This window comes from Drosophila novamexicana, unplaced genomic scaffold (assembly GCF_003285875.2).
Source record: "Drosophila novamexicana strain 15010-1031.04,08,12 unplaced genomic scaffold, DnovRS2.1 tig00000986-arrow-arrow-pilon, whole genome shotgun sequence".
NCBI lineage: Eukaryota > Metazoa > Arthropoda > Insecta > Diptera > Drosophilidae > Drosophila > Drosophila novamexicana.
This window is the reverse complement of record NW_020824835.1, coordinates 1425298-1439408: the sequence shown is the minus strand read 5'-3', so window position 1 is coordinate 1439408 and position 14111 is coordinate 1425298. Positions and strand designations below refer to the sequence as shown.

Here is a 14111-nt window from a genome sequence, read left to right as displayed (position 1 = left end):
TTGGCTGCGGCATGTAAAAATATTGTTTAAAGTTATTTCAAATTTTGAACAGACATAAATTAAAGAATTATTTTATTAGGAATTTTTCCAAGCAAGATATGCAGAGCTGTGTCAATACTGGCGTCAAGCGGCACGCTTGACAATGCGCTACTATCGATAGTTTTTGGCGCGCAAAAAGTGTGGCCACAACAACAGAGTATGTTATATGTTATGGAATAAGAAAAGTACAGATTGATTTAAATCCATAAACCATACTTACTAAAGTTAAAAATATATAAATTAAAAAAAAAAAATGTTTAATTTGGAGCTTTCTGCCAATGCTGAAAGTTGTTGTTATTGCATTGTTTTATTTATGCAAAAATCAATTTCACTTTTAATAATTCAAAATTAACAGACGTTTCTTTCCAAATTTATTACAGTTCAATGTTATTTTCGCTGCTCTACACACTGTAAACAGAAATTAGTGTTGTTTAACAAACAAACATCAAAGTTTGTTGTTTACAAACTCAACAAAAAGGAAACTCCATCAAAACAATCAAGAACTCAAAACCAAAAACAAAGTATAACAAATGCAGTTATCTTTGAATAGAGACAACAATAATCGGGCTACTCAGAAATAGAAATCCTTAAAATGAGCACTCGGCTTTGCGCCTATAAGGATTGCCATAATTTTTATTATCGGCAGGATAACAGCGGCTGCGGCGACGTGACACTTTTTGCATTCCCCAAGGATTCGAAACGCGCCGAACAGTGGCGTGTGCTGGGTCAAGTGCATCCAAAAATTGGTCCCAAACAATTATATATGTGCTCCATACATTTTGATGCCAAATATCTATCTTTGAACAAGAATCGTCGCATTTTACTCGGCGAAGCTCTGCCGTTTCCCTACAGCGAGAGAAAAAAACCCGAGGAGAATCCTGAACAAATGACAGCCACATCTTCTTCGACGGCACAGCAAAGCTATTGCATCAATCCGGGTGCTAAGAAAACCCAGATGGAAGATGATAGTCTCAAAGAGAGTATATCAACGACATGCTCATCTTCGCAGCAAAGCTTTTATATCAACATGGACGAGGACGATTTAAGCATTGACAAACTTGTTATGGTCGAGTCAACTACAACAGCTTCACAGACCAAGGAGAACGCAGAAACAGATCTGTTCGACAAGAGTGAGTGGATGTTATTATATATACATTTGTAACATCGTTTTTTCTACTTAAAAATCTTAGTTGAATTGAGCATTGTGCCGCCCGCCCGCAAACGCGCACGGCCGCCCACGCTAGAGCTAGATGAGGAGGAGCCGGTGGCAGATGATGATCAGCTTATAGACGACTCTGAGGTATCCATATTCAAGTTCAAGGGGGAGCAATATGTGCAAATGTCCCGGGAATATTATCTGCAAGAGAAACGCCAATTGCTGGAACAGCTGCGCTCCTACAAACGGACGCTGGCCAATATTAAAATGGAATTAATGCCGCTTAAGGATATATGAGACGATTAAACCATATTATATTTCTTAAAAGCCTAGTTTCAAATTCGAGTTTCAATCACTTAGTTCGCCGATGGCATCTTGTGCTGCCTGCTCCACATCGCTGTCCGGCTCGGGCGCATCGCTGTCCACGTCGGGCTCATCATCATCATCATCATCATCATCATCATCATCGTCGTCGTCGTCCGCCTGCTCCTGCATGCCCTGGCCGAGTCTCTTGCGCTGCAACAGCGCGGCCCAACTCAGCTGTGTGTCACACAGCGGACACACGCCGCCAACAGGTATATAGTGTCCGGGCTGATCGCTTAGCATGTAGTTGGCCAGGCACAGCATGTGGCAGGTCAAGCGGCATTTGGTATTCAAGCAGCCCAAGCGCGAACGCTCCGGCTGCTGAATGCGCTGCATGCACAGATGGCACTCTGACGCCCAGACGACTGCAGCTCGCTCCGTGGCATCCACATCCAAGCTATTCTGCGAGGTGGTTAAGGCTACCTTGCCGCTAACGATGAGCATGTGCGGTGGCAGCGGAAGCACAAATGACCGCTCATAGTCTGCCTCCAGCCAGCGTATTGTTAGCGGCAATCGATGCCAGGGTCCCACGCCTAGCATTCGATTGACTATACGAAAGTTATAATCAAAATGCGATTCCCGGGGCAATTTACGCTTCAATTCGGGATACATTTTCAGGCGCGTTGATAGCATCGGCTGCTGCCACGCCCATTCGAACTGAAGCGCCACAATATTGTTGGGAAATCCGTGGACAATCATCACCATTTGCCAGGGTCCCTTTTTGCTGGTCTTCCTGGCGCCGCCAAAGTCACAGCCACGATTGTGCTGCTTAATCCTGCGCTTGGGATTCACCGTAAAGCCCACATAGCACTTGCCGCGATATCGCGCATCCGGACTCTGGCTGCACAGCAGGTACACGCCATAGAAGTGGCCCTTCTGGGCCAGAACCTCGCTGGAGCCTGAAAGTTATAGTTTTAATTATAAACAAGTTCATCTGCTACTCAACCAACATTCAAAGGCAGCGACAAGAGTTAATCAGGGGATATTTGCTGACAGATTTCGATTTCATATATCTTCAAATGTCTACTCTACAAATGTCATCCAAAGGCAATTTCCAGAAATCGATTTTATGCTAAATTATTTGAGGCAGTTCTCAGTCCTGAAGTACGGTCATCTGGGCAGTCGAGCATGGAGTATCCGGCTTTAAGATTTCATATAATCAGCGCCGACTTGGGCAACTCCAACATCTTTACTGCCTGCGACAAAAAGTCGGTTTAATACAAGATTTACAGACAGACAGACAGACTGTCTACGGGTTCAGAGATGCCTCTGCAAGGGTAAAAAGATTCAAACGTGTCTCTGCTCATTTCTGAAAGAGCATATATGTACTCGAAAACTGACGTATCTCAGTTAGAGCTCGCTCTTGAATCGAATGTTTGCCTACACGACATATTAGTCGCTTTTGTTTGCTGTTGTTTGATATTTGCTCTAGAAGTCCTTTCTGTGTTCTGTCTCTTAGTCTAATTTATTATGGTTTTTCTTTCTTGAATAGCACTGTGCTAATTTAATTCTAGTTTCATAGCTCCACTAGCGGCCAGTCCATTCATTTGTTGTTGTTGCTGCTGTTGTTGTTGTTGCTGCTGCTGCTGCTGGGGCTGCTGCGACACGGACAACACCTGAGTCTGAGTTGGCGCTGGCTCCCGCGGCTGCTGCTGTGACTGTGTCGCCGTCGCGGCCGAGCTGTTGCCATTCTGCAGCGTCGCCTGCTGCTGCGGATTGGCCGCCTCGATGCCCGCGACAGTGGCTGCTTCACTGGGCGCCAAGATGCCGCTGCCGCCATTGCTTTGTTGTTGCTGCTGCTGCTGCTGTTGCTGCTGCTGCTGTTGTGCAGCTGCTGCTGCTGCAGCATTCTCCTGCACCGAGTTGATGAGTTTGATGCGCTTGCGAGTATAATGCTGCCACTGTAGTATGGCCTGGTCATCGATAAATTTGCAGCATTGATTGTTAACGATCTCGCGTCGAAAGTGCTCGTATTGCAGCAGATCGAGAAAGTATAGGCACATGGGATACATCAAATACTTGGCATAGTCGGGCTCTTTCCAGTACTGCAGATACTTGAGGTAGTTGATAAACGACGGATCCTTAAAGTAACCGCGCTGTGCGAGAACTGCAAAGCAAGCAAAACGTATTTCATTAATGAGCAAGCAACAATGGGCTTAAAAGAGCTACGCAAAGAGCTAAATATGGCCAATTCGGGAAGACAAGCACAAGCTTTGATAGCACTTTAATGCGAACCAGAAAGAACAGTTTATTGCGACATGCCGAAGCTGGAATACTCTTACAGAATGATGGCATAAGCTTTTGCAGATATGCTAGTAGAATGCTGAAGCTCGTTTGAAGAACTTTTCGAACTATTCTTGGATGACAAAGTAGTCCGATGATGACAATATTTGGAGATGTCTCCTTCTATGCGTGACACTTCTTACAACAACATTTGAATACCCTCTTAAAGGTATAAAAACAATGTCTTACATCGATAAGAAAATGAGGATATCGCCAGAAAGGTATCCAAGATCGAAGCGTTCGACATGGATAGACCTGTTCGACTCCGATGTGCAGCTTAACCTGGAAGTGGCCATATCAAGTTCATGTTCTGCCTGATAATAAGGTTTTCAATATCCCAGCTATGCTATAAGCATACTTACAGTTGAGATAGTTGGGATTGGACAGGCACTGCACAAACTCCAGTTCGATTTGCCAGCGTCGTTTTTGTTGTTCCTCCGATTCGATGGCCGCTAAACAAAAGATAAGGCAAAAACATGTTTAGAGACTGTATTTGAATGAAATTAGCTTTGTTTTGGGTTATTTATCACTACAATGGCTGTTAATTTCGTACTAACTAAAAGCATATGAATATGTTAACTATTAATAGAAAACAATAAATAATGAAAAGTCGAATGCAAAATGTGTTTAAATTTTTATTTTATTTTATTTTTTTTTTGGTTTTTGTTGGGTTTACTTACTCTTACCCTTTCCGTACATTTTGGCCATTTTTCTAGCTGTTGTGGAAAGGGTTTCGTTGTTTTTGCGTTTTTTCAGTTTGTTTGTTTGCTAATTCTTCGGGTGTTGTTGTTGTTTGTTTGTTGTGCTTGGGTGTGATTTCTCGTGTGCTTCAAAATTGTACATAACACAAAAATCATAAATTACACATAAAAATGTACACAATTCTCGTTGGTGTGTCTGCTGCGTGTATGTGTGTATGCGTGTGTGTGTGTCAGATGGGTATAAATATTTAAAAAAAAAAAAGCGCATACAAACACAAACGGAATTGAATAGCACTTAAAACGTAATTCAACTATGAAACTCTCTGTCGCTCCTTAATTATGTTGGGTGATATTCGTTTTGTGGTAAGCAAATTAATTAAAATTTATTGTTATTTTCAGCTACAAACCGTATGTGTTCATGACAGCGTGACCGAATCTTGTAAGTAGAAGAATACTGTTTTCCATAGTTAAAATATACCGTAAATATACTGAATTCCCTGCAACGAAAATTAGCATGTACACACTGTTTCCATGCGAAATCATTTTGATTTATTTCCATATTTATCATTTACATATAAAGTCTCTTAAATGCGTTTACGTATCATCGACTAGCGAATCTCTTAGTTTTAAACTAAAAATATTACTTACACTCATTATTACATTTACTAACTGAACGAATCACTGCAAAGATCTCTCTTAAAATGTTAAAATCGATCTGTTGGGATCTCTTAAATTTACAGAAATTCATCAAAATGGGCGCGCAATTTAATTTATTTCGAAACTAACCTTACAATCAATATATTTGACTATTTTAGTAACGTCTACCTATTAGCTTAAAAAAATATTTATTAAAAAAATATATTAAATGGTCACCAAAAATTCAGTCAGACAGTACATACATAGCTTCGAAAAATATACAGAGTATAGTTTCTTTACCGGTAGTATTATTGTTCAGAGAGTAAGCCGTCACTTACTCTCTATCTCTCCCTCTCTATGTGGCTCTCTCTCTCTTTCAGTCTCTCTCACACTCTCAGCTTGCTGAATTTCATCAATTTTGTTGTGCCGCTCATTCGTATTTCGGCATTTGAAGCGTACGGACGTCGTGGTCGGTTTCGCGGACGCTTATTTGTTTGTTGCTGCGAAAAAATATCGTTTTACCAAATAGTTTAACATAAATGCATGCATGTACATACAAATGTACATCTTTTAAGTATATCGAAATCATAAAAGAAATAAATCAAAAGCTAAGGAAACTACAGAAGTGAGTAGATTCCAAGAAATCACAAGTGCGTGTGCCGACACATGTACATCAATTTATACATACAAATGTACATGCGAGTGCCTGTTTGCGCGCGAGTGTGTGTGTGTGTGTGTGGGTCTGCGCGCGAGGTGCAAAATAAAATTCACAAGCGGCAAAATAAATGAATAAAATTGTATACACAAAGTGAGCTGCGGCACCAGAAGCAGCAGCAGAATGTTGTGAAGTTGCGGCGCAAAAAGAAAGCCCGCGAATAAAACGAGAAAAAAAAGTGAATTTAGGGCTGCAACTAGGAAAGTGCGTCGTTTTATTTTGAAATCGATACGAAAATAAAAATACACAAAAAGTGGGCCTCGTTCTACATACAAACAAATATACCTACGAGTGTTGTCATACATATGCATTAATGTGCATGTATATTTGCAGGTGTGTGAATGTGTGTGTGCGTGTGCAAAGTGCAACATAAACAAACGAAAATGTTTAACAAGAATGCAAAAAAGGTAAATACATGATATGCCTATGTGTCTGTATACATACAAATATACTCGAAAAATTACTACGCAGCAGAAATTTATGCGGCACTGTTGTTGTTGTTGTTTCATATCTATCATATCTTCTGTTTCGTCTTTATCGCCGCCACCGCCGCCGACTTCGTCTCGTTTTGTGAATGAGCAGCAGAGCAGTGTTGTATAGTGTGTGTGTGTGTGTGAGCAAAATAGCAAAACAAAACTACGTTCCGGCATCTCTGGCATAGATGGCGCTCTTAGCGCTGTTTTGTTGTGCTCTCTGTGCGCGCTCTCGCTCGCTCAATTTGTGTGAGAGTGAGTACAACAAGAAAAGCAAAAGTGTGAAGGAAGCGCGAAAACCACAATAACAACAACAATGGGAATATGTCAACATCAAGACAATTGCAAAGAAATAATAAGGAATAAGAGTAGTAGTAAAAGTAGTAGCAAAGGAGATGGCGGAGGTGTTTGCTAATTAAAAAGCGTTGGCATACCGCTGTGCAGTCGTTCTCGTTCGCACATATAATGTTGCCACTTACTGTGCGTGTATGTGTTTTGTATGTGTTGATTTGTTCTTCTTGCAATACATATGTATGTACATATGTACATACATTTGTATGTATATTAAGAAATAACATTAAAATGCCGTTGTATTAATCATAATATATTTTTGATGGCGGAGCGTAAGGAATGTTGCCGAAAAGTTGAACATGCGTATATGTATTCTCACTGATTCTGTGTTTGCATGCGTGTGTTTGTGCGTTTGCTTTCTGTGTAATTTATTTATTTTTAAATCGAGTTTGCCTGTATGTGTGCGTGTGTGTGACAAAAATAAGTTGCCGCAAAAACAAAATTGTTGAAAAACAACAGGGACTAGCCAAGTTTTGTATATAGCAAAACCGGAAATTGTTTATGCGACGTTGGCAGCGACGTCAGCGACAACCGATCGCTAGTTTTTATGACGTGTGTATGACGAGCACACCAATATACACACACTCACATGTCATATAAGGTGGCAACTCTCTGGAAATGTTGGTGCATAATTTGGCCACACTAATTAGCGGTACGAAGAGCAATAATAACAACAACAACACACAAAAAATACGTTGACCACATGTCTAAACGGCGCGCGTGTGCATGCACAACAATAACAAGAAGAAGAGGAAAAAAGAGAGCGAAATGAGCTGATGACCATGTGTGTGTGTGTGTGTGTGTGTGTGTTAGTTGAGCGAGACAAACTGGCAGGTGTCATTGACCCTTTTCGCTGTGACGGTAAAAGCACATTTTACTGTTGTTGTTGCTGCTGCTGTTATTTGCACTTTTTGTTTTTGGCTTTTTTCTTCTTCTTTTTTTTTTTTTGCTGCGTTTGCTGTCGCTGCTGTTATTTTAGCTGTTGTTGTTGTTGCTGCTGCTTATGCTACACACTGCGGCTGCTTGGCCTTGAACTTAGGCGCGTTTTCTAAAGCACATATTTAAGCTCCAAAGCTCACACACATACACACACATACGCATCAGTTTCAAATTTATTTTTTTTCTATGCTTTTGTTGACAGTTCTCTTTTGAGGCGCGCAGAAAACGCACACACCAAAAATGGTATCAATTACGCAATTTAGGTTGTTGTTGTTGTTGCTAAAAGCTTTGCTACTTTTATTGTTCGTTATGTTGACGAATGTCAATGTGTGTGTGTGTGAAGCTTGTTTTTTATACTATTTGAATTGAGGTCAACGCTGCCTTGTATACAGGAATAGGGGGCGCTGCGTGTGTGGGTCATGTCCTCAGAATCGTACCATAACATATTTTACACATGACTCAATATTCCCAATTTTTGGCAAGAACAAGCGAGAGACTAAATGTGGGCTAACTAACATTATATATACACATATGTAGCTTGTATATAGCGCCAGAAAAGATCTTTGGAAACACACACAAACATAAGACAACATTGCACCAAAGAAATAAAAAATATGACTAAAAAACTATATTACATCATTGATCAAAGCATGACTAACGCATAACAATAAAAAATAATTCAAAACGACAAATGAGAACTTTCAGAAATTCGAATTATTCAAGCAATTAAATTTAAAATTCCTAAATATTTCTATTAATCAATCTCAGGGAATAATAAAAATATGAGGAATTCCAGTAAATACAAATTAAACATTGCAAAATCATGATCAGAATCGAATATACACATACATACATATATATATACGCGGAACCACCAAATCGCACTAACTCATATTTGAGCTATGTATGTGATATTTTTTATGAGATCCAACGAGTAATCTGGGGATATATTATCTATTTGTATGCGAGATAAAGCTCCCTTCTGTGAAACAATTGCATGGATCGTTTCCATTTCAGCGAAATTATGACCAAACCTGGGCATGTGTCACCTTTTGGCAAACCATATTGCGGCACATACATTCACACATGTTTTCGTACAAGTCGTCAGATTAGGATTTTAATGCCCTCTCGGAGGGTATAATCATTTAATCACCAAATAGGTAACACTCTCATATGCTCATATGCAGAATATAATATTAAAAGTAAATACTCATATGTATTAGCTTTGATATGTGTTACATAAATAAGGGTATTTGGTCTTCAGTGCTTGAAAGCGTACTTTTCTTTGCCAGCTATTAGATCATTGTTGTCCGATTGGAACACTATTAAATCGAATCTATTGTGAATGCGTAAATCGTTTACTTTGAATTAAATGTCAGCCAATTTCAGTTTCACAAAATAATGTTATTTTTTTAAAGTGTTTGAAGGTGTCAGCTATGGATTGTTTAAAAGAAAAATAAGGTAATAAATTAAATTTAATTAAAAATTAATGCAAGGGCTTAGCTTTAAAAGCATGTGTCGTTGACTTCATTATCAAAGTTGTGTGTATGTGTGTGTGTGTGCACATATAGAATTTGTTGTGGCGTTTGCCAAAAGAAGAAACGACTATCTCTATAAAAAACATTGATCACAAGATGTGCGTGGTACCCCCCATTCGACCCGCCCCCCTTTCAGCATCAGCACACCACGTCATCAGCCTGTCTGCCCTGCCTGTCACACTTTACGCTCGCGCCGTCTCTATCTAACTAACGTATCTTCCCAGTTGAACCAGTGTTGCCATCTTTAAAAAAAAGCATTTTGAAAATCATAATTGTGATTACGATTGTGTACTGCACACACGCATTTCGTGTTTATGCGTAGGCGGCGACACAGACATCTCTTTGTGTGTGTGTGTGTGTTTATTTATTTACTTGGACCTTAGACTCTTGATAAGTGGGGCCTGTGTTGGAGTCGGAGCGTGTGATGCGAATGAATCACTTGTAAAAACTGCGAAAACCAATAAAACAAAATAATAAACAACTCTTATAAAAAGCACAAAAACAGCATACACACACCCACACACACATACACACCCAGAGAGAGAGAGAGAGAGGGGGAGAGGGAGAGAGATCTACATATGGTATTTATCTAATTAATACTGTTTTTCTTCTTGATAACGCTTTTTGCGTTCAAATGTCATTTATCCTGTGCCATGGTGCCGTTACAATAACTTAACGAAGCAATAACAACAACAACAACAACAACAACCTCTTATAGTTTGTTTTTGTTGCTGCTGCTTTTATACTCTTTTGACACTTTTGATATTCTCTGTTATTCTGCTCTGCACCCTTGTCTGTGTTGTCTTTGTGTATGTATTTTCGACCTTTTGCTTTGCACAGTTATTTGTTTTTCTTGTTTTGAAAGATTCCGTTTTGTATTGACGTTCGTTTAATATATATGTACGTAGTATGTACGTAACGTCGCTCATAAAGCAGCCGCAGCCGGTGTGCGTACGTGTGTGCATGTGTGCGTGCGTGTACGTGTGTGCGTTCGTCTGTTGGTGCAATAAACAATACACGTGGTTGCATTTCTATTATTGTGCTCATTTCTCGGTTACTCTCTTACTCACACTAACACTCTGCTTGCTGCAGTCGGTCAACTTTTTTGTTGTGCTTACCTATTGTGTCTTTGTGTATGAATGAATGTTTATGTGTGAGTGTGTGTGTGTGTGTATGGCGCTTGGAGCATTTAGTGCGAACGCCGCCGCTGCTGCTGGTGCTGCTGCTGCTGCTGCTGGGTGGGCGGCTATTTAACGGTGGCGCTGGCGTTTGCTGCTATTTATAGTAATTTTTATAAACATTAGCAGATAAACCCAATGCCCGCTCTCGTGCGTGTGCGTGTGCGTGTGCGTGTGCGTGGGTATTTAGTGTTGCATATCTATTGCTTAGAATTGGGATTTGCTGACGGCATTGACGCGTTCGCATTGAAATGTTGTTAGTTAATAAGTTTTTTAGAATTTGTTTAGCTTTCTAATCGCTGTCCGTTTGGCGCTGCGCCACTCACTGTTCTCTAGAACGACCTTTGCGTGACCTAATTAGGAATTTTTTGTTTTTGGAAAACGTTCTCAATGATTTAAATCGCATTACTCATTTTTTTTCGATTTCCTAGATTAACAAGCCAACGCCTTTTCCTTAAATACAAATAGTTATTGATAAAGAAGTGTAAAGTACAGCCAAAAACAGAATTTTCGGTAAAAACTATATACAGTAAATAGACGAGGTCAGAGTACGTACTGTATATAGTTAACACTTATTCCGCTTTTCAGCTAAATTATTATCAATATGTACTTGATACTAATATTGTCGGTTTAAAAATCTAATAGTTATCGACACCGATGTTCAATGGTGCAAAAAATCACAATAACTAAGTTTTATGTTGAAAATGTATCTCTTTTATAAGTAAATTAGTTTTCTTGTAGCCTGATTCCACTATGCTTAATATTTGTTACATTTACAAACTTAACATTCTGCGATTCCATTAGCAGGTGTCAGTTTAAGTTATATGTTGAATATATATCTGTTTTATAAGTAAATTAGTTTTCTTGTAGCCTAATTCGACTATGTTCAACATTTGTTACATTTACAAACTTAACATTCTGCGATTCCATTAGCAAGTGTCAGTTGATGGTAACATATGAATGGCAAATCTGCCGCTTCTTTAAATAAACAGCTGTTCGGCTTGATTTGCTTTATCTATGAGCCGCAAAGTTTTCATTCCAAAGGTCAAATAATAAGGTCTAAAAGTAGGTAGTTAGTATACCAACATTTTTTGTAAACCCACATGCAACATATTTCACATTCGCAAAAATGTATGAAATATTAAATGTGGAAAAATACTATTAATTTACAGTTGAAATCTTTCTCTAACTAGAAACTAGGCTCTGACTTAAGAATGTTTAAATGCATCTCGGCCTCCCCACCACACGCTGCCCTACTCATTTTTCTGCCCAGCCACTTAGCTTTAACTTAAATGCATCTCGCCATAAGTTACCGTTATTGTTGTAGAACATACAAATGTGTACTTAATTGAAATGGAAAACACACAAGCCCAGAAGCATGTGAGTGGTAAAACATTATCGACAATGTAGAAATAAAAGTTATAAAGTTGGTTCAAATAATGTTGTTTAACAACACTGAAATTAATTCAAAAAAACTGTAAAACAAATTTAAGAGAAAATCAATCACTTTTTGACTATGAGCAGTTCATATGTAATTAAACTAAACTAAACTAACTTTTCCCGACAGACTACGAAAAATAAACAAGTTAAAGAAAATTGCATAAAATCGTATCACCAAATGTTATTTTTCCAAAAATGTACACATCTAAATGCATTTATATGATATACAAGCTTATGCACATTAACTATGTTCTTATTTGTAAGTAAATATGTGTAAATAATAACAAACTAAGAAAAAGCCGTTTGTTCTCCTAAGTGCATGGAAATTTCTGTCTCGTCCTGTGCAATACTTTGTCACGTAGAACTAAACACGCATCACTGAGAAGAGTCTAAATATACATACATATGTAAATGTGCATGTGTATGTGTGTGTGTATTTACACGCACACGCATGTTGAGTAACTCACAACAACAACAACAACAACAACAGCGAGCAAGGCATTTTATGATTTCATTTTAACTGTACTCGTAAATTTAGCGATTAGTGGACGTCGGCCCCGCCGTTGTCGTCGTTCGCTAGTTGTTGTTGTTGTTGTTGTTGTTGTTGCTGTCTCTGCTTCTTGGCTTGGCTTGCTTCCTATTCCTCGTCTCCGTTTTCGGTTTGCGTGCTTCACGCGCCAGTCGCGGCACTCTATATTTTTTGCGGCTGCTCCTTTTAGCCGCCGCCGCCGTCGCTCCAAACCCTCCCCAAACAATGAGACGTCGGCACTGGGCAGACAAACAGACAGGCAGACGGACAGACAGACAGACAGATGGGGCGGGCGGAGCTTTAGCGTGCTGCTGCGTCGCTCTCACTCCTGTGTACATACATATGCATATCTACGTGAATGTGTGTGTGTGTGTGTGCGCGCGTGCGTCTGTGTGTGTGTCTGACTGTCGCGCTTTGTTTGGCTTTTGCAACATTGTTGCACACGGAGTTTATTTTTAGACCACAATTCCATGCTGTTCCTAACAGAGCGACGACGTTGACATCGCCGCGACTGCAGTTTGTTGTTGTTTTTAATGTTTTGCTCCCATTTTTTTTGCCCGCTTTCTTGTTTGTTTCTTGAGGTAATTAATTTTCGCCTTGTTTTTGGAGCTCTCCCGGCCTCTAGTTCTTTTTCTCTACATCGCTCTCTCTACTGTTGTACAAAATTTATGTTTTGATTAGCGTGCATAGGCGATGGCTTTAACTTTTTAATGGCTTTTTAATTAGGCGGCTTCTTTTGATGTATTTATGTCTAGACCCGCTCTCCCTCCCCATCCTGCTGTTATTGCTGCCTGCTTCTCATTAGGCATTTTCGCAATGGTCTGCTACATTTTGGTGCCAGGCCACAGGCAGTGGCAGAGGCAGGCGCCTCACTATAAAATACTACTATTACACACACAAGCACGCGAGCGCGCGCACACACTGACATCATTTACAACTAAAAACCGCATTCGTAATTTTTATTACAACCACCACCAATGATGGCGCATGCATCGTTTATCCTGTTCTCACTCTTCTGCTTTTGGCCTTTTTACTATACGCCTTGCTAGTATTTTTTGGTAGTCACTGTACCACATTTTTACAACAGAGCGCCCCAGACAGGGGCCAACGACACCATTTTGCGCGCGTTCTCTCCCTCTCTCTCTCTCTCTTTCTCTCTCTCTTACACAAACAGACACACTCACACACAAATGCCTGGCAGGGGACAGGCGTGCGCCTTCATTCATAAGCGTTGCGCTTTTTGCAGTCGACGACGACGGCGGCGCCGCCACTCTGCAAAATTTGGCGGCTAGCATGTGAACAATTTTCGTTATTTATGTGTGTATTTGTCTGTACTGGCGCTTTTGTTGTTTCTGTTTTTGTTATTGTTTTTGTTCGTGCTGCTGTTGCATGCGTAGCTTCCGCCCTTATCACAACATTTACACATATACACATACCGCTTCATTTTCATGCACAGGCGCTGTCTCTCTGCGCTCTCTTCGACTTGTGTGTGTGCGCTCTCTCTCTCTCTCTCTCTCTCTCTCTCTCTCTCTCTCTCTCTCTCTCTCTCTCTATTTTGGCCGCCGCCTAACTGCGGCTCGATTCGGAGTTTTGTTGTCGTCCTGTCGGCTGCATGTTTTTATACGCATTGCGTTTTACACGTCTATCCTTAATACGCCGCAAAAGCCGACACCGTGTCTCTCGTTCTCGCTCTCGTGCATTTTGTCTGTTGCCTCTTCTGCTTCTCTCTCGCTTGCACTTGCAGTATTTTGTTATTAGATTTCACTTTGT

The 14111-nt window shown here is 40.1% G+C and overlaps 2 protein-coding genes across 7 annotated transcripts; one reads left to right on the top strand and one right to left on the bottom strand.

Moving 5' to 3' along the window:
• Positions 1–64: 64 nt before the first annotated feature.
• Positions 65–1525, top strand: LOC115765767. The gene is made up of 3 exons (XM_030709433.1): positions 65–196; positions 420–1169; positions 1230–1525. The coding sequence occupies exons 2-3, from the start codon at positions 632–634 to the stop codon at positions 1490–1492; spliced, it is 801 nt and encodes a 266-aa protein (XP_030565293.1). The 5' UTR covers positions 65–196; positions 420–631; the 3' UTR covers positions 1493–1525.
• LOC115765768 (mediator of RNA polymerase II transcription subunit 31) lies at positions 1488–5008 on the bottom strand. 6 transcript variants are annotated; one of them, XM_030709438.1, is made up of 4 exons: positions 4950–5008; positions 4204–4293; positions 4031–4123; positions 2405–3665 (listed from the first exon to the last, which is right to left on the bottom strand). In XM_030709438.1, the coding sequence occupies exons 3-4, from the start codon at positions 4086–4088 to the stop codon at positions 3058–3060; spliced, it is 666 nt and encodes a 221-aa protein (XP_030565298.1). In that variant the 5' UTR covers positions 4089–4123; positions 4204–4293; positions 4950–5008; the 3' UTR covers positions 2405–3057. The 6 variants fall into 6 exon arrangements, with proteins under 6 accessions (XP_030565300.1, XP_030565299.1, XP_030565298.1 ...); XM_030709437.1 differs by lacking the exon at positions 4031–4123 and adding an exon at positions 4522–4668 and having other exon boundaries at positions 2409–3665; positions 4950–5002; XM_030709435.1 differs by lacking the exon at positions 4031–4123 and having other exon boundaries at positions 2408–3665; positions 4950–5005.
• Between the last annotated feature and the right edge of the window lie 9103 nt (positions 5009–14111).